Source organism: Mytilus californianus, unplaced genomic scaffold (genome assembly GCF_021869535.1).
Source record: "Mytilus californianus isolate M0D057914Y unplaced genomic scaffold, xbMytCali1.0.p SCAF_11, whole genome shotgun sequence".
Classification (NCBI taxonomy): Eukaryota; Metazoa; Mollusca; class Bivalvia; order Mytilida; family Mytilidae; genus Mytilus; species Mytilus californianus.
Window position 1 is genome coordinate 3,627,607 of NW_026262593.1, and position 20,492 is coordinate 3,648,098.

At 33.4% G+C, this 20,492-nt stretch overlaps 1 protein-coding gene across 2 annotated transcripts in view; it reads right to left on the reverse strand.

Annotated features, from left to right (window-relative positions):
* Positions 1-7,946: 7,946 nt before the first annotated feature.
* LOC127719401 (uncharacterized) overlaps positions 7,947-20,492 on the reverse strand; it is an 88,440-nt gene continuing 75,894 nt past the window's right edge. The window contains exons 1-4 of one of the 2 annotated variants that reach the window (XR_007990287.1): positions 17,623-18,251; positions 16,552-16,629; positions 12,659-12,808; positions 7,947-10,564 (exon numbers count right to left, since the gene is read on the reverse strand). Coding sequence is in view for 1 of the 2 variants with exons in the window: in XM_052225505.1 (XP_052081465.1) it covers positions 10,326-10,564; positions 12,659-12,808 (389 nt within the window). In the remaining variant the exon portion in view is untranslated. Of the gene's footprint in view, positions 10,565-12,658; positions 12,809-16,551; positions 16,630-17,622; positions 18,252-20,492 lie in introns of those variants that run through there. The other variant, XM_052225505.1, reaches the window with a different exon arrangement.

Here is a 20,492-nt window from a genome sequence, read left to right on the forward strand (position 1 = left end):
AGGTATGTGACTTTTTATATACGATTAACTATTCTTATTGTATGTTTTGCATTAAAAAATATCTTCATCGGGACCAACCTGGCTTAATTTATCCTTTCCTCATATACGTGTTATACGATACGTCGATACGGATACGCCAGCAAATACGTGAATAATGCAAATGCTCTTATAAACGCATTCGAGCTCGCCCATGAACGTATATGTTAGGTTCGGTATTTCTGTCGTGTTTGGGGAAAATCCCTAAATCCTGCTTCATCAGTGGTCGACTCAATAAGTTGTAAAACTATATTGGCGTGTATTCTTTGCTTTATCGTTTCATATTGTATGTTATAGTGAACCATACAACGGTTGTCTTTGGATACAAATGTAGCTTGTCGATTATCAGAGCTCAGTATCATATTGTGTTGTGAAAAGTCAAAAGGGTTGTACAATTTAATAGATAATGTTATTAAATGTGAGGATGAGGTTGAACTTCTAGGGGTAAACATGGATTATCAGTTAAAATTTGATAAACGTATCGCTTATATTTGCAGAAGGGTAGGCTGAGACAACCTTATGTTCTTAAAGCGGTAGGAAAATACTTAAACAGATTAGGCCGACTGACGGCATATCATAATATTCTTTCATATTCATGATACTATCAAAACTTTTATTAATTTCTGTCCAGTTACATTGCACTTGTGTAGCGAAAATAACACACAAAAGATGGAACAAATACAAGAAAGAGCGTTTAAATTTATTTATATTGATGAAAGCAGTACTTGAAAAATTAAAACTGTCATTTTCAAATAAGAAGAATCAGATCTATTGCTATAAAACTATTTCAAATTGTCAAATCACAGAGTCCACTTTAGTTACATGATACAATTCAAATTAAACAAACAAATATTATTTAGATGTAAAAAAACAGCAAATTACGATCTCAGTAAAGACAACAAGGTACGGGTTCAACTCTTAAATAACATGGAAAGATCTACCTGACCACAGAAATGTCGAAGAGAAACGTCTTATTTTTTTTAATTGAAAAACTGATCATCGCATTAAAATGTTGAGATGTAAGATATTTGGATGCTGTTTCAACAAGAAAGGTCTTCAATCTCTAGCATATAAAATTACAACAATACATAGTAACAGGCCAATTTAAATTGTAAGCTTATTAGCTACTTCCAATCAAGATAACAGGACTAATTGCTTTGATTGGCATATTTTACTAATTAAAGCACGAAGACAGGTAGCATAACTTATTTAGTCTGTTATTCAGAAAACCACAGGGGATTTTACAAAATATTCTACATTTCTTTGCCGTATATATAATAGCTCGTCTTTATTGGTATTTTTTTTTGTTCACACATAACTAAAAACTTGCGAGGTTCAGATTAGATTAGCGTGTTAATATGATTATGATGATCAACTTATGCTATCTTCTACTTTTTCTTGGCTCAAAATTGACCTTTAATACTGCAAAAGAAAATTCATTCAAAGTGAATCTGAGATCTGAAATGGAATATTTGTGTCCCATTAAATGTCAAGAAACTGACCATAAAAAATGCTGTTGTGCGTGTATGATTTCACAATCAGAGTTGTACTCAAATATCACCATTAGGCCACTATTCGTTGAACAATTGGATGTGGCAGGTTTTAGTTCAACTTTACATGACCCGTACGAATATGACGTTAGTGAAACGAATTTTGAATTCGTTTATCAAGATGGATCTCTTCGTAGATATCCGGTAAATATGTGTTTATACAATATTTTAACCATCGACTTGACTAATAATACATTTGAAGAGGTAGGAAACGTTTCATGTTTAATCGATCTCGATACTCTGATTCTTAGGTATAATTTGATTACCTTTGTTTCAAATAGAACATTCGAAGGTTTGAAAAAAATTAGAAAAGTCGATCTATCCTACAACCGACTAAAATATTTGGACAACAATGTGTTTGCTAGTAACACGGTATTTTTTGCTGAATTTTCTGGCAATTACTTTAAAGAACTTGACGTTTCAAATTTTTTGCATGATGTGTCTTGTAATTACAATTTTGAAAACAGTAATGGCCATATGACCATAACAAACCATGAAAACATACAATTAGGTTCTGAAATCACCGAATTCTGCGGACATCTTAATTTTGCTAACAATTCCTTGTCAATAAATCCCATTTTACTTGTCAATGATAATATAGATCCAAATGAAATAGTGAAGTATACCGCTGGCGGTAGTCTATCGTTAAGCGGGTCCATGTATGTCTGTGATTGTAAACTGGCGGAACTAATACAACTTAAATATCCAGATTTTACACGCTTGACGTCGAAAGAATTACATGAAAGTCGTTGTCAAAGTCCCGAGAGTTTGAAAAATAAAGACATTTACGAAGTATGGGAAAACAAATCTCTACATGACGAAATGATCTGTGATTTAACTATTCCCGATGGATGCAAAAGTTTTCAAACGAGGGACACGATGAGCGAAGGGTGTTCTATTGATCCATACATTTCTAGATGCAACTTTTTATGTCCTACAAAATCAGATGGGTGTGAATGTCGCTGCACGTCCCAGCCAAGTAAAAAGAGACTGATAGTGGATTGTTCTAACCAGAATTGTACCGATCTTCCACGTGTTATTCCGAAGTCTAAATACAAAGTTACTCTCATTATGTCGAATAATAACATTACATCTGTAAATTGCAAGTACTATTATGAAACTATAGGTGTTTTGGATCTTAGGGGAAACTTTGTAAAGTACCTTAGTGACGATATCGGGAGGATGACAGCAGCTACGGAAGTCCGACTGGATGACCACAAACTGAAAACTCTCCCTAAATCAATTCAAAATCTACAACCAAATGTTTTTCATTTTGGGTTGGAAGGAATACCCTGCATATGTGATCACATTTGGATTGGTGAATGGCAAAAATACAGACCTTTAAACTCTCAATACTTTGATAAATTGTATTGTTCAGGCAATAACATTACGATTGAAAAGTACTTAGATGAAGCTGAATGCGACATTGAAAGCATCGACCATGAACTCAAAACTTGGATTTCATTTTCAGTTATAACTTCAATAGTAGGAGTTTTAACATTAGTTTACTATTTTCGTTTTGAAATATTGATATTAAGACAACGTTTGAAATGTTCAAAGAAACAATTTGCACCCAAGGAAATAGATTTTTACATATCCTATGATGGAGAGAACGATGATGTTCGAAAATTTGTATATGATCTCGATCGTTTTCTACGTATACATGAGTATTCGACTTACATCACATGCCGAGATGCCGAATTAGGTGAAACAAGAGAAAACAATATCTTGATACATATTAATAAATGCAAATACGTAATAATTGTCCAATCTAGCAACATGTATACAAAGAATCGTATTTATTCTGCTTTTTACAGACAGGAGTACATATTAGCATGGAATCGTTTCATGCAGGGAAACTTGAAAACCATTCTTGTTCTTGATTTTGACAATGAAGGACCCGGACAATATTTTCATAGGAAAACTGTTGCTCTGTACAGATTCGGGATGGGACTTTCTGTGTCCGACAGAAAAATTTCTCTTTATGACAAAATACTTGAAATATTTAGTAAACCTGCCAATTCTAAACAAGTGTTGAGAAATGGATGGATGAAAACAAATGTGAAAGTATCACCGGAGGATTTATCTTCTGTCGTTAATTTCAATTCAAAGAACTACATGTAATGTCAGGCCTCCTCTTCGGGTCGGTACGTCTACTGTCGAGCAGGGAGCTAGGATCACAGGCTACATTTAATGTACAGTTTTTGTATATTTCCCTTTTCAGTAACGACCAACGGACGTTATCATTTGTTATCAATCCTGATTTTTTTTTCGCATTTTTGTTTTGTGTTTGAAATTTTCATAATAGTAATAATAAGTAGCGTTATTGTCGTACATCTATTTGATGAAGATCTCCTGTTTTCATACTATCTTACTTAAAAAATGAAAAGTCTTGCTTGATTGTATCAATCTATATTAAGCATTCATAAAATCTTGTCAGTTATTTGTCTTGTTATCAATCTACTATAAGCTGAACCATTTGGGAAACAAATATTTCAATAAACGCATCATCGGTGATTGCTGAGGCAATTGACTTTCATAGTCTGAATTGGCACAGAAACTCTGGTATTAAACGTGGTGCGTTACGCAATGTTTTATGACGTCTAGTTAATCTGACTTTTTAATTTAGTTTATTATTTAGGTTTTCAATACTGTATTCATTCAAAGAATAAAATTGGTAGAATTTATTATGTAAATGAGCCGAGTAATTCTCAATTCTATCATTAAAAGGACTAGTGAATTTACCAGTAACAGTAAAATGCGTCAGCCATAATTTTCCTGTAAATAAATCAACTAGTAAAACCTATATGAACTGTTTTGTTCAGCTAAATCAATATTAACCTTATGGATATGCTTACCTATCGGTACATGTTATATCACCATTGCCACAATGGCAGTCTGTAAAGCCTTTACATGAGTTTTGATAATGGTATGTCAGGTTATTTTGTAAATTTCTGTGTCCTGGTCTATGTATTTGTTTTAAGAAAAAGAGACGGAGATAACAAAGCAAGTATCAAAACCCATAAGTCGAAAAGACAAAATCGTACCAAATACGACGAAAAGACAAACAAAATTCTACAAAGCACCACATACCAATTCGGTGTTAAGTCTCTTTCGGTGATGTCAGAATCGAGGAAAAGAGGACGGGAGTGAGACTACGACAATTCCACAACGGTCTTCGAACTCATGATGGTGCCCGTAAAATTTTCGAAAAGAGTACTTCAACTTTGCCACTAGAAACCCTTGATTCCATTACTGCTTTGTAAGCAGCAACCCTCTATCAAGGAAATCATCACAGGAAACGTATGCTCCTGAATATCGAATCAACTGGCAGATATTTACTCCATATAATTGCGCTCCTAAAATGTTGCTACATAAAAATGGAAAGTTTACAATTGGAAAGTTGTGATTACATGTATCTCTTTTGTTGTAAGGCTTTGTTCTCAACAGATCCTCGTTGCTAATTTCAAGACGTCAGTTAAGATATGAGATAAAACTGAAATATATATTTTTGTATACACCACAACGGGTTTAGCGTAAAGACTTCATAAGCAGCCTTGCACAGTAGCGGATCATGAGCTTCAAGCGGGGGTTTTCTGTGACGTCATGTAACTTTATCCAGATATTAATACGGTCTCCGCAATATTTACCCCACATAAGCTTCACCCAATCATAGCACAGCGTTTGTTACTTTATTTCATGGTTATCCTTTATCAACGATAAATTAAAAAAAAAACGTCAAACTAATGATGTGAGAGTTAAAGGTTTTGCATGTTAAGAAGGAAAATAATTCACAAAGAGGCAAATGTTAAGAATTTAACTTGTAAGAAAATCGAGGTTCTGTTAAAGGTATAGACTTTTCTATTAAAAACATAAAATAGTCTTACAGATATAATAGAATCATTCTTTTCATTCCGAGTAACAGAAAAATGGTTCTTTACGGTTTTCATCTGTTTTTCTTTGTCGTAATAAAAACCACACCCGCTCGGGTACTGATTTGGATATTGTTTTTGTTTGTTTCATTGTTTGCTCTGATCGAATGTCGTTAGATTGCACGAGTAATACGTGTTATTCAAATCATTAGTAATCTGCGTAATGTTTTGTGGTCTGTTGTTAGTCTGTTCATTTTTCTTTTGGCGCACAATTTTGCCTTTTGTTTTTTGTTAATTTTTCTTTAGACTTACAATTTTACCTTTTGGTTTTTTTTTGTTCATTTTTCTTTAGACTTACAATTTTACCTTTTGGTTTTTTTTTGTTCATTTTTCGTTTGGCGTACAATTTTGTTTTTTTTTTTTTTGTTTTTTTTTTTTTTGTTCATTTTTCTTTTGGCGTACAGTTTTGTCTTTTGTTTGTTTTTTTTTTTTTTTTTGTTCATTTTTCTTATGGCGCACAATTTCGCATTTTGTTTTTTGTTCATTTTTTTTTTTGCGTACAATTTTGTCTTTTGCTTTTTGCTCATTTTTCTTTTGGTGAACAATTTTGCCTTTTGTTTTTTGTTCATTTTTCTTTTGGCGTACAATTTGCCTTTTTTGTTTTTTGTTCATTTTTCTTTTGACGTACAATTTTTGTCTTTTTGTTCTTTTTTCTTTTTGTGTACAATTTTGCCTCATGTTTTTTTTGTTTTTTTTTGCGGCTTGGTATCATCATCTTTTTGATCAATCTTCTGAATGGATTGAAAAATTGCAAGATTGTTAAGCATTTTATATTTATTTTTACGAATTGTTAAGTTTAAGTCTCATGTCGACTAACAACATATAAATATTTCGTCAGGCGTCATTTCAACATATAACTTTTAACTATCCTCCCTAAATATTCATAAAGCTAATTTTATCGAATTCTTTGTTGATACTCGTCCTTCTTTAGCATGAAATATTTGCCACTGGACGTTAAACAAACAATAAATCAATTTATCCTGCAATCAGCCACCTATTGTACAAATAACAGGTATACAAATATTTTTTTGTTTTATTTGTACTTCTAAAAATAAAGTCTCCTTCTTTTTGCGTAACAGTTCATTTTGGGTCCTCTTCGCGGTCCGCGTTTAAACTATGTCGATTTCTTTGAAAAATTAGATACAATGATTTAGATTCTAATAACTAAAGTTTCAAGTGTTGGGTACAAATTTCAGGATAAAAACAATATATGTACATTGTCGGAAAATATAAAATTTATATGTACTCGCTACGAAACAGGTCGCTTTTCGTCCTGTTTCTAAAGCTCATACAAATAAATTTTATATTTTCCGACAATGTACATATATTGTATATCTATCAACGATCTTGTCGATCTGATTGTGTTTATGTAGTAGCTCAATGCCTTCCAAAATGTCAAAATTTAAAATACATTGTCGTGTAATGCATAAGTTGGAAACAAATATATAATCAGATTTCTATACCAAAAATCAATGTGCACCGAAAATAGTTATCAATAGAACATTAAACATTATTCGTTGAGTTTCCAGTATCTAAACATCATGTATGTACGTCATTGTATTGCTAGACTCCTCGTAAACAGACTTTCGCTTTAACGCCAGCATTGGTTTGTTGTTTCACTAATATATGCATTCCCAACGTTTTCTGTCATTCGTATAACAAAAGTAAAGTTTAATGTTGCTTACAACTTTTAGGAAGCCTTGTATTTCTTGATAATTACTAAGTTACCAGCTATCAATTTATCAATATATATGTTGTGAACAATAGCCAGTAATGAAGAAATGCCTACTTAGCCGGACTGGTTAAATTTGGCCCAGTGGTTTCAGAGGAGAAGATTTTTGTAAGATATTAATAATGAATGGTAAAAATTGTTATTAATTGGCAATAACTCCAATGTTAATTCATTTGTAGATCTTGTCTTTCTTATATTTTTTTCTTATTAAAGTTTCTTTCTATCTATTAATTTTCAAATAATGAGCAAAAATGAAAAAAAGATTAGTAAAATTTGACATTTAAGGGCAATAACTCCTACAAGAAGTCTGACAGTTTTGACGTAAACAGACATCCATCAGGTAGATCTCCAACATTCTGAATCTTTTTGTCCCTATCAGATTATCTCTATTTATAGCAGTTTTCAAGATAATAGACAAAACTATCATTGTACCCCTATGTTGTATTTATAGCCATGTCGGCCATCTTGGTTGACAGGCGGGGTCATCGGACACATTTTTGAAACTAGATACCCTAATGATGATTGTGACCAAGTTAAATTAAATTTGGCCAAGTAGTTTCAGAGAAGAAGATTTTTGTAAAAGTTAACGACGGACGACGACAGACGACGGACGCCAAGTGATGAGAAAAACTCATTTTGCCTTTCGGCCATGTGAGCTAAATATATAAATAGAAGGGTTTAACAAATCAGACAGCAAAAAGTGAGTGAAAATTTATTGTGTACAAATAGTAAAAGTTCAACAAGTGGAAAAACATTTGAATTTGAAAAACACACAATACATCCAGAAACATTCATCACAAATATAGTTAACATGGAATACTGTTGAGCTTACCAAACATAAGCATATTGTAGGATTCTAAACATTTATAATGTGTAATAACTACATCAAGCGAAATCATCCATATAGATGTAATAAATCAGTTTTGGATTTGATATCCTAATGGAAACAAACTTACTTTGTAAAGATTTTTTTGGATTTCTTTTTTTCTGGTAAAGGAGATTTCAAGCCAAAAAATTTCGTTTTGACTTTTATGTGTGTATTTTAATATTTCTTCTTTTTAAAATGCACGTATCACATTTGCAAGGGGACATGAATTACTGTTCCTAATCGGTTAAATGTATATTATCTATCAAATTAACCCTAAATGAACACGTACATATTTACCTTTGCAGATTGTCTTTTTTATGAAAAGTTTCGCAATATTTTGTGACTGCTCTGCCTTTTCCCTACAATATGAGGGTCTGGATGGGTCATTCATTTCTCTATTCATTATCTGTTTTGCTTATTTTTTCCTTACTCTTTATATATTAGCACCCATTATTCTCTATTCTTTATTTTTTGGCCCATGTTTCTGTAGTATAGGCCCATTATTTCCTTTTCTATAAACCCCATCCAAACCATCAGCATATGCATTAAACACATATTTCCTAGCAACCCTTATATTTCTCCATGCTATTTGAAATGTACATTATCAAACATGCTTCTGGTTAACTATTTTAAAATTCTTGTTATTTCTATAAAATATTTTGTACAGAAAGTGCACGTAGTAAAGCATTCATTTCTTTCCTCACATTTCATTAAACAAATTCAGAGATACGTTTTTCTCGCCAAATTTTTTTTCAAATGCTTGTATCTTTACAATAAGAATATTTTTTTTTCCCTTATTCTAGGTCTCACAAGTTATCTTAATGTCGAGAGAGAGGTAATTCATGATAATGTTATATATTTTATTTTGAATGTCAGCAGCTAACCTCGGACAGCTGACATCCTTAAATAAAAGAATTTCAACCAATCATGACTCTGACAATATTTAAAATGTGTCGTTTGAGGACTTAAATAATAATGAATTCATAAAACAAAAAGGATTCCCTATTGTCTACACACTCTGAGGGAAGTCATTTTTTTCGTTTTTGCATGACGGATATTTGTTGGTTTCAATATATTTATAGGCTAACTAAATTGTCTGGAATAGGGCAAACTTGGGACTTAGCCTAGTATGAATATTGTTGAAAATATCAGTTTACCTTTTTCAAATATAATCCTGCTGGTGAAATAATTTCAGGGCATACTAGTAAGCATAAGCTCTTTGTAACATTTTGAAACTCTTTTAAAAGTTGTGTAACCTACTTTTCTACACCTAAAACCTAGGTGAAGTTTCTCGGAACCTATGCATATCCACTTTATTTACGAGATTTGTGGAAATTAAGTGCTGTTTTGTATGTCCTTGCTTTCATGAAGTCTAAGTCTAGACGACCCCATGTTGATAGCTGTTCAATTGTTTTGTTGTGTTAAACTTTGTTTTCCCTTCGTCATTATCAGATCAAACTTTTCTAATGAAACACAGATGCTATATCAAACAAGGAATGTTCATATCAAATATACAAATCAGTCGGTCTAATTAGATATTAAATCGATAGGACGTGAATACTCTTATATTGCTAAAAACTTTAAAAAGGGTGCAATAAGCTTAAGTGGTGTTTAAATATTAGTTGCTGGAAGAAAAATAAATACTGTAAATTCAGAAATTATTACGCGCATTTATTATTGCGATTTTATCATTTTAGACTAAAATGCGATTTTAATTTTTGCGATATTGAGAAAAATCCTGTTTAATTCATATAAAAAATTTCAAAATGCGAGTTTAAATTATTGCGATTATAACCCTGTCGCATTTTTCGCAATTATAAAAACATCGCAATAATTTCTGAATTTACAGTATTGATAAAATAACATGGACAATAAATGTAGGTGGGACATATTCATATGATGACAAAATATGCTAAATAAATAAGTAGATATAATTTTGATTCATAAATAATCGTCGAAATTGCATTTATACATCGCGAGAGAAGCGTACGTACTCAGTAAAATGGATGCCAAAAGATCCATATTCAGTGTACATCCCAACATGTATAGGCTTCAGTGAAATGTTTCGAGCTGCAACACATGAGTGATTTATCTTTCCGTTGTATCTTTCAACCAGCATGTGACGTCTTCTTGGCCCGAGAAATGAGGGTGCTATTAGCACACCATGGGATTTACGTGTAAGCTAGTAATGTTGCTTTATAAACATTTCAAACTTGCTGTGATTCCGTGCCATCTGATCGATCTCGTTTAAAACATAACCTGCAACATTTTGCTTTTGCAGATTCTCGAACTAAGTCATCTAAACTCATACAAAGTGCTGCACAAAGAAAAAAGAAGGCACTTCCCCAGCCGAGTCCGTAGCCTGATCCGTAGTAGTGACTTGCTATGCTTTTGTCCATTTCTATTCCAGCTGGATATATCACCAAGGCAACTGTAGCAGCCATTGCTGAAAAAAAGATCTTTAAGTTGTTAAAAGAAATATTGATAAAATAAAAGAATGTGTCTGAGGATACTAATGCACCCGCTCAAGCTTTGCAATTTTTCAACTTGAGTAAAAAAGTGGCACTTCTATAGAACGGTAAATGACTCACAACCCAAAATCAAATTCTGTCTGCGTGGTGTGGTTCTTAGCATTGTATATGAGTTTCATAAAATTTGGATGAGACAAACTTAAGTTAGAGTGCGGAAAAAAAAATCTAATTTTCCAAGTTATAAAGGGGCATAACTCTAGAACCGTAGGTGACTCACTACCAAATTCGAACGCTGTCTGCGAGTTTTGGCGCTTAGCAATGTGTATGAGTTTCAGAAAATTTGCTTATCTTAGAGTACGGAAAAAAATGGGACGTATGGATGGACGGACGGACGGACGGACGGAAAGACGATGAGGACCTCCTATGACCACATCTAGCTATAATTTCAAATTTAGATTTATTGGCGAATATCACAATGGATTATAGCTAAAATGATTACTAGATAGGAAATATGTCTTTTTGTTGAAATTTTACGTACTATTAGTGTTCTCTTCATTACGTCACACAAATAGCACAAATTTTGATTTTCAAAGAAAGGCAATGAAAACAGGCCAATTTTCAATGTTTTTTTAGAACCTGGTACATATAACGTAGGCGTCAACAAAACAGTGCTTTTGATACTATGTTTCATATAATAATAATTTATTTATCATTATTATTGTAACTGCCTAGGTCTCTTGGTAGCGTGTTCGCCTCGAGTGCGGGGGGTCGTGGGTACGAACCCCGGCCGGGTCAAACCAAAGACTTTAAAATTGGTATTTGCTGGTTCTCCGCTAAGCACGCAGCATTAAGGAGTTAGAGCAAAGATTGGTTGGTTTGGAGTCAGAATAATGTGTCCGGGTAAAGTGACATGTCTTCCTGCGGACCTTGTGAACTAGCACGTTAAAAATCCGTCTCAGCGTGTCGGTCTAGTACTAAGCCGGGTTAGTTTTCACATGACATTAACATGTTATCGTCCTGAATATGCATATTCATTTGCCGCTGGAAGTTAAGCAGCCATCCATCATCATCATCTTTATTATTATAAATACAGTATTTTAACAGAGCATGATATGATATGAAAATTACCCTAAGCTCTTTTGATGTTATTGAAATATGAATATATAAAAGCATACCAATCAGGGACAGATCCAGGGTCATAGGGTCATAGAAAATGAGGGGCGCATAATTGTCCGAGTGCAGCGAGGCCTTATCATTTTTGATTTTAAACCAAAAAAAGTATTTCCAAGTAAAAAATTGACAATGCTTCCGAACCGCTTTTCTGGATTATCTGTAACTAATGTATACTTAAGTAAATGTGTTGAGCGAAGCTTAATGAGGCCAAAATATATATTTCAAAAAACAGATACCGCATATTTAAAGACAAAGGGGGTTGGAATTGATATTTTTTATTGATTGACCTAGTTTTATACTTCTCCCTGTGTTTTTGACTGTTCTGTTTATAGTAAACAAGGCATATGTCATGAAGGAGCAACGTTACGGTAAAACTGCATATTTTTACACAAAAATTTTCATGTAAACGATGACTGTTTTAACTGTGTAAACCGTGTAAGTAAATCTTGTTTATAAACACCATAGAAAGCTATGTTATGAATTTTCTCAAGCATTATCGTTCTATTTAGTAAACACTCAAGTACGAAGTAAACACTCAAGTACGAATCACACACTCAAGTACGAATTACACACTCATTTACACACTCAAATGCGAAGTACACACTCAAGTACGAAGTACACACTCAAGTAAGAATTACACACTCAAGTATAAAGTACACACTCAAGTATAAAGTACACACTCAAGTATGAATAACACTCTCAAGTATGAAGTACACACTCAAGAAGGAAATACACCCTCAAGTATATTTACACACTCATGTACACACTCAACTCACTGCAAATTACACACTCAAGTACACACTGAAGTACGAAGTACACACTCAAGTAGTACAGCTGGCAAATCTAAAATACGAAATTGTATCGACACTTTTAACTCAATAACTACTAGTACATACCACAAACGAGAAATATCTCCCCCGCTGAATGGAAGTAATAAATTTTCTTTGGTAAAGGCGATGTACAAACACCAAGCACAGCCAATATGGCCGCCAGAAAGCCTATTGATGCAGCAAATATCATCAACCCTATCACAGCATTCTGCCAATCTACAAATAAAAATCATCAGGTTTAACATTAATTTCAAAGATCAATTTATTGATTCGCTACTTTGCTAGAATAAAGTATAGAAAACAATTTGTATAAGTCTCAATGTTCTTTATTTTTATAAGAATTAGTATAGAACTATAAAAAACAAAACGCCATATATATACTTGTCTGGTAAACATTAGTAAAGTAATATTGAAATGAAACTCTCAAAAGCAAAAAAAAAAAACTAATATCAAGAAATAAAGGATCAAATCTTGTTAAATATTTCCCAAAAAAATCCTGGTAAATTCAATATGTTCACACGCTTCGATTGCGATCAACTAAGAGTTTGAACAGTCCATTTTCAGAATGTACAGTTATTGATATACACTAAATTCTGCAAAAAAGGACCAATTTTTCAGTGAACATAATATAAACTTGGGCCAAAAATCCTTCAATCTTTTACTTACACCATCACAGCTGTATATAAACTGGGGCCAAAAATCCTTCAATCTTTTACTTACACCATCACAGCTGTATATAAACTTAGGCCAAAAATCCTTCAATCTTTGACTTACACCATCACAGCTGTATATAAACTTGGGCCAAAAAACCTTCAATCTTTGACTTACACCATCACAGCTGTATATAAACTTGGGCCAAAAATCCTTCAATCTTTGACTTACACCATCACAGCTGTATATAAACTTGGGCCAAAAAACCTTCAATCTTTGACTTACACCATCACAGCTGTATATAAACTTGGGCCAAAAATCCTTCAATCTTTGACTTACACCATCACAGCTGTATATAAACTTGGGTCAAAAATCCTTCAATCTTTGACTTACACCATTACAGCTGTATATAAACTTGGGCCAAAAATCCTTCAATCTTTGACTTACACCATCACAGCTGTATATTTGTACTTTAAGGTTGTAACACCATTGTTTTGTTCTTTAACATGTGGCCTAATTATAAATGTCAAAAATAAGATGACTCAATATTGGAATTTTGAAAAAACATGCAAATTTCAAATATTTAACCACAAAAATGAATGAGAATGGATTTTTTAAAAACAAAAACCAAAGTTCTACCTGCAATAAAGCTATGCTTTGTCTTTCAGATACAAATTATTTGATTTTGGTTAAGAATATTTGTGTTATGATACAAATTATCAGACAAACCTACATTTGCATTTTTTGATCAATTATAAAGCTGTCTTCAACAGCGATGTATAGCGCTGAATATCATATATAAAACAATTAATGCAAAGTCCCAGATGCGGATCAAAGATTTTTGAAAAAGGAGAAGGGGGTGGTACCAACACGATAAACGTTAGCAGTGGGACTTGCAAAAAGTCCATGAATTACCCAGATATGTAGCTCAACAAGGCGGGTCTAAGTCCCCCTTAATCTGCCTCTGAATCCTGCACAAATATTAATAAGTCTCTTTAATATTCATATTCCACTAGGTTGCATTCACTTTGGGACTAGGGGCCCCATAAGTTAAAATGACACATTGTTAATGGAAATTGACGATAACTTTTTCCCGAAAAGTGTTCACTAGATTTTGGGTATATTGAAAATATGCTTACACTATTGAAACTATAAAAAAAAAGATGTAACAAGATCTCGCATTTTTAATGCGCAGCTTCAGATCAAAATGGCCGTTTTAATCACTTGTAATATAAACCAATACATACTTCCTGTAGGTTTTATGCTAAATACAAACAGAATTTATAATTAACTCCGGAAATCAATAATTTGATTTAATAATTTAACTATGTTTAATGGGATATATGATCAGTATCATGACAATCGAAGCAATTAAACGTCTGATATTATACAGCTTCCTGATCTGAAAACATTTTAAATGTCAGATTGTAAGATTATATAATTTTAATGAATACGCTTACTGTACGTTATAAAAACTGTTCAACATTATTTGCAAAAACTAATTAGTTGTTTTAAATTAGATCACGATTGATTGGTTGCCGTTTCCTTGACGTCCAGTGACAAATAGTTCATGCTTATTCAGGACAAGAAGGGTCAACAATTATAAATTCAAAGGATAGGTTCTGCACAATTGGTCGTCTGGAATGATGGTCGAACATTTTGATTGCCAATTGAAAATGAAGGTACGTTTTTGCCCTGCAACAAGCAACCTACAGACGAGCACCTCAAAGAGTTGTTGCAAGTGTTACATTACGTACAAAAAGGGTGACATTCTCCCTACACGAGGCCTCGGACTTTACGTCCCCATTCCAACCAAACGTTCTTTGACACAGATTTAACTGCCGGATAGGATGGATGGCATGACAATTTTCCAATACCTCAGTTGATTCTAAAGGTTCAAAGTAGATCGACAATCAATATCTTCGGGGATCTATTACGGTTTACACGCAGCGACGGAGAAGGGTTGAAGGGGGAGGCAATGCATGGGGGAAATTGCTCCCCAATACTAATATCAATGGGAAAATATATGTCCCCACAAAGTTTTCATCAAATAAAAAAACCTATTTGTTCAAGTTTATTTTGAAATATTATCTTTAATGGTTAATTGTTATTCTTTGCAAAACCTTCATTCAGACGAAAGGAAATTGTATTTTGCTGCCAGTGCAGTCTGATTAAAACCAGCCCCACTATACACTTACGTTTGTATGGTACAGGGTACAAACGCAAGTGGATAGTGGGGGCTGGTTTTAATCAGACTGCTGCCAGTGTATTGTACGACATCCACAAACTAGACGACACAAACATAAAATTCGTTCTTTGCTAAAACGACGATTAAACAACAACAACAACAACAAACACGAACATGCTAAATTCAACAAAACTATCAAACATAAATATAAAATAATTAAATGATTTATGAATGAAGATGATGAGATGTGTGAATGAAGATGGTTTTGTTTTGTGTACACCATGTTTAAAAATACTAATGAAAGTTAATCATCTGATATAAATCAACATAACTCGAGTACTCTTAGCCACTAGATTTCTGTTAGAATGGAGCACTTTATTATGTCCAATATGCTGCACGTAGGGACGGAAAGTAGCTCCGAAACGGAATCGATTAATGTACGGATGTTGGTGAAAATGGAACTCGATAGAACATAAGTTGATCTCGTATAGGCTATAAAATATCGTGCAAGCGCGGGGCAGGAACGAGTTACAATAACTACAAACACATTAGATAATAAACTTTCAATAATATTTACTAACGTTGTAAAAGTGTCATTAAGACTTTGTTTCGTTGATTCGGTCCTTCGTTACTACAAGTGGACGACTACACAAGAAGCCATTGGAGCCCGTGTTAAAGATACAAAGGTAAACCATTGGAGACAGTGTTAAATTGATAATGAATGGATACAAAGGTAAGCCATTGAAGACCGTGTTAACTTGATAATGAATGGATACAAAGGTAAGCCATTGAAGACCGTGTGAAATTGATAATGAATGGATACAAAGGTAAGCCATTGGAGAGAGTGTTAAATTGATAATGAATGGATACAAAGTTAAGTGATGTTTGAGACGTGTACACAAGAAGCATTGGAGACCGTGTTAAAATGATAATGAATGGACATAAAGTTAAGTGATATTTGAGTTAATGTCCTGTGTTGTTAGCAAAGGGACCTGTATAGGACGGATATAAACGGAAATTTAATAATTCTATCTTAGATAAGCCGAATAACTTAATCGTTTCCTTCAGTTCTTTCGATCCCCTTGTAATCCCATTATTCGAGTTTTCTTAAAAGGCTTACGAGGTCTTTTCTCTGGACACATTCTGACTGTGAAATTAAGTGGTTGGTAACAGCTATCCCACATTCCTGCATTAAAACCTGTGAAAATAATCAGTGAAAGTAATAAACTAATAAAACATGTGAAAATTATCATTAATATTGTATGGCAGTGTATTGCATTACTGTTCATGTGCAAAATTGAAAATACTTTGCAAATATATCATATAAACTATTATTATTCATTTACTGCATTTGTTTACTTTTGCATTTTCCTATAACAGTGTTTGCCTCACTATACAGTCTATTATAGTTGTTTTCCTGAATGTTGTCTAATACATAGTTAGAATATTATCCCATAGTTGTAATATTAATTACCATTTTGATTAAGATAACGTGCTGTTTCCGTACTATTCTGACGGAATATTCAACTGCAAGTGCCTTGGTATCCAAGACAATCATTTAAAATTAGATTTAGCGCTTAGCCTCTGTTTTGTGTTTAAGACAGAATATTGATTCACATGTTAGCAGGCAGACTGTAAAACGTATCGATTTATCGATTTGTGCTGTGATATCATTACCGAGATTGCGTTAACGTGTTGATGGGGGTTTTCATTGAGGTCCGCTTTGATCGTCTCTTTATATGTATACAAATTAAAGCACAACCAATTGACAAACTGTACGGTTTAAAAAAGTTAAGCTTTTGCAAAAACAGGAAAGTCAAGTCATTTAAATTCAATAAATAAATATTATAAAAAGAAACAATTAAATACAGTTATTTACAATAATAATTTAATATGTGACGTTTAAATAGAGACGTTTACGAAGGGTCTATATATTAAATATACTCTATGCGAATAAAAGATAACAAATCTGTTATGATAATCGCATGTAAGAATAAAGTTGAGAAAGTAAAGTGTGTTGAAAATATTTGAAAAATGTACAGTTAGAGTACATGTAGTCTACGTCACAAGCGCACGTACGTATATTTAGTACTTTCTGTTTTGTTCAATTATGCAATGATCTCGAACAATAGAGAACCAGAATTATGTATGTAAAAAACGATTATTGTGATATTAATAAATAAATAATTACCTTCTCCGTACAGCCAGTAGGCGTTGAAAATTGATCCCATTGAGAACGGCAATGCTAATCCTATTGACACTATCCCTCCAATTCTAAAAGGACGCCATAATTTAGCTTCTCGTAGGTAATATTCTTCTCCAAATTTCCTTAAATCTGGACTGTTTTCTCCGGTTTTGAACTTCAAAAAATTCTTCATTATTTCAGATTTTCACCTTTCCTTTATAGGACAGTTAAATATCTTAACACAATCACGAGATTGAATAGTTTAAATTACAGTACAGACTACGCGTATTCACTAAGTAAATTGTTCTTTGCAAAGCAACTAGTGCGTGACTGTAAAAAGACTTAGATATTGAGAAATCTAAATCTACACCAAACTGTCACGAATATTGTTGTGTATTTCCGTTATTGGAAAAAGTCGTTCGTTTTTAATAATTTATTCTCCAGTTGACATTAGAAATAGATTGCTCCGCAGCGGGAGCATTTATTATGCTGATTTTCAGTTAAAACGAATTACGGATGTCGCCTTAGGCTGTTGCTATGCAACTTTGAATTCAGCCTCAAACCCCAACAATATGTTATAAAATCTGTCAAATGATCCTTTTATCAATAAATAGTGAAACATATTTCTGTAATGATGTTTTATTTATACAGAAATGTGTTTAACATGCTACAAATACAAAACTCTTTTATATTGCTTACTTTAACTTCCACAATTGCGGAAATCAAATACGAATTACACAATTAATGTTTGGGAGTTTATGCAGCATATGTTGTTTGAAAAAGGGAGATTGTAATGGAAAAAATATTATTTGTTTATTCTGATCACATCCTTTAAGTACGCTCAAACTCTGCGATATTTCATGTGTTGATGATATGTTATATACTTCCACCATCCATGAGATGATAAATTGCGAGATAAGCTGAGGGAGAAGAACAGTGAACTACGTCCGCCAAAACAATATTTTCCTGTCGGAATACCCCGGAGATCATTTTTAAAACCGATTTACCGTACAAATATTTACGTGCACAAGTTTTCCCCACCATATGCATGTATGAATTGATAATTAGAGGAAGCTTGTTCTCAATGGAAATAGTCAAAAAATACATTTCGCTAATTTGTTTTTCTTCTAAATTTTTGAATTCAAAGATATTCTGTGACGCTATTGAATGTATTTGTAATGATAATCTGGGTTTTGTGAAGAGTCACGTTTCCAAGAAAATGAAAGTATACTATAAACATGTTGAACTGTGAAATACTTTCAAGAATATGAATCAATGGAGAAGTGTCAATGAAATAGCAAACAAACGACAAAAATAAAGGACTTCTGTCGGGCAACATACTTTATATATATAAAACATAAAGTACCAAGAAAACCAACCTAACAATATTAGAGTAGATCTGATTCTTTACTTCCTGCCCGAGCGTGGCTACTTTTCACTTCTCACTTTTACGACAACACCGCCTATCATTGTGCAGACGACTTATCCCCTCCTCTAACTATAGCTGATAAACAAATCAGCTTTTGTTTCGGGAGGTGTTACCTTCTCGTAGGTTTTAAACAATGACAACTTATCAAAATACTCCAAGTATTTTTAAGTGAGGGGGTGATTAGGGGGGTCCCTATTTCCCGCTCCCCTACCCCCTACTCCCAACAATTTTTTTCCCAAGAATAGCCAGTTTTACTTCCCTCTTTCCCCAGTTCCCGCCCATAATTCCCATTTCCCTCCACCTGACTCCCGCTTCCCTCCCCATTGACTCCCGCTTTCCTCCCCTTGACTCCCGCTTCCAGCCCCTCACTCCCATGTTTCCTTACCCATGTCCACCCCTCTTAAGTGTACAGGAATGATCATCTACTCATCTTCTTCAGTATTGCTATAGGATGCAATTCTATTGTTAAAAGCATACAATCAATATGAATTTATAATTAGATATGTCTGCCTATGTGTAGTGACAACTGTAAATTATACCTTGTCCATCGTATTTCTTATGATTAAGATTAAGAAATACCAGGCGTTATAATATTTATGAGTTGCCTAGAAAATCAACCTAACAATGTTAGAAAAGTTCTGATTCTGCACTTCCTCCCGAGCAGGGCTGGAACCTGTACTTTTCACTTCTCACTACTACGATATATATATATAAGCGATTGGTGCTGTAGTGTATCAAAGGTGTGAGTTCGAATCCCGTTGAGGGACAAAAAATTGTCAGCATAAAAGTCTAATTCTAACACTGTTGGGTGTAATTTTCAGACTTATATAAATATTTGTATTAACCCTGTGTCTCAAACACACTGAGATCCAGTGGGCATATATATATTGTATGGTTGTCACTTGCTTAGACTTGTTTGTATGATATACTTATTTCTAGTGACTGTATAATGAATTGAATCATTATCCCATACGGTATATAAAAATTGTTGAGTTAGATTGCTGACAAATAACAAATACATTGTGTATTAAATAATAATATAACATCTTCACACGCTTAAAACACATGTCTTATGTCTATCTCTAGATTCGCCTTACGTGACAAGGTAACACTACGACTATTGAAGCTATATTTTTATATAGCGGATGTGGTCGTGTGGTCTAGAGCGCTGGACATGAGGCTAAGCGATTGGTGCTGTAGTGTATCAAAGGTGTGAGTTCGAATCCCGTTGAGGGACAAAAAATTGTCAGCATAAAAGTCTAATTCTAACACTGTTGGGTGTAATTTTCAGACTTATATATATATATAAACAAGTCTAAATTGAAAACAACGTTCAAACCTATGATTGCGTTGGATAAAAATTTGTTATACGTATGCATGCAAAACAAATTTCTTGGTAGAGGGGTCTAAATACAGCACTAACAACATTTTCCAAAAGACCAAAAAA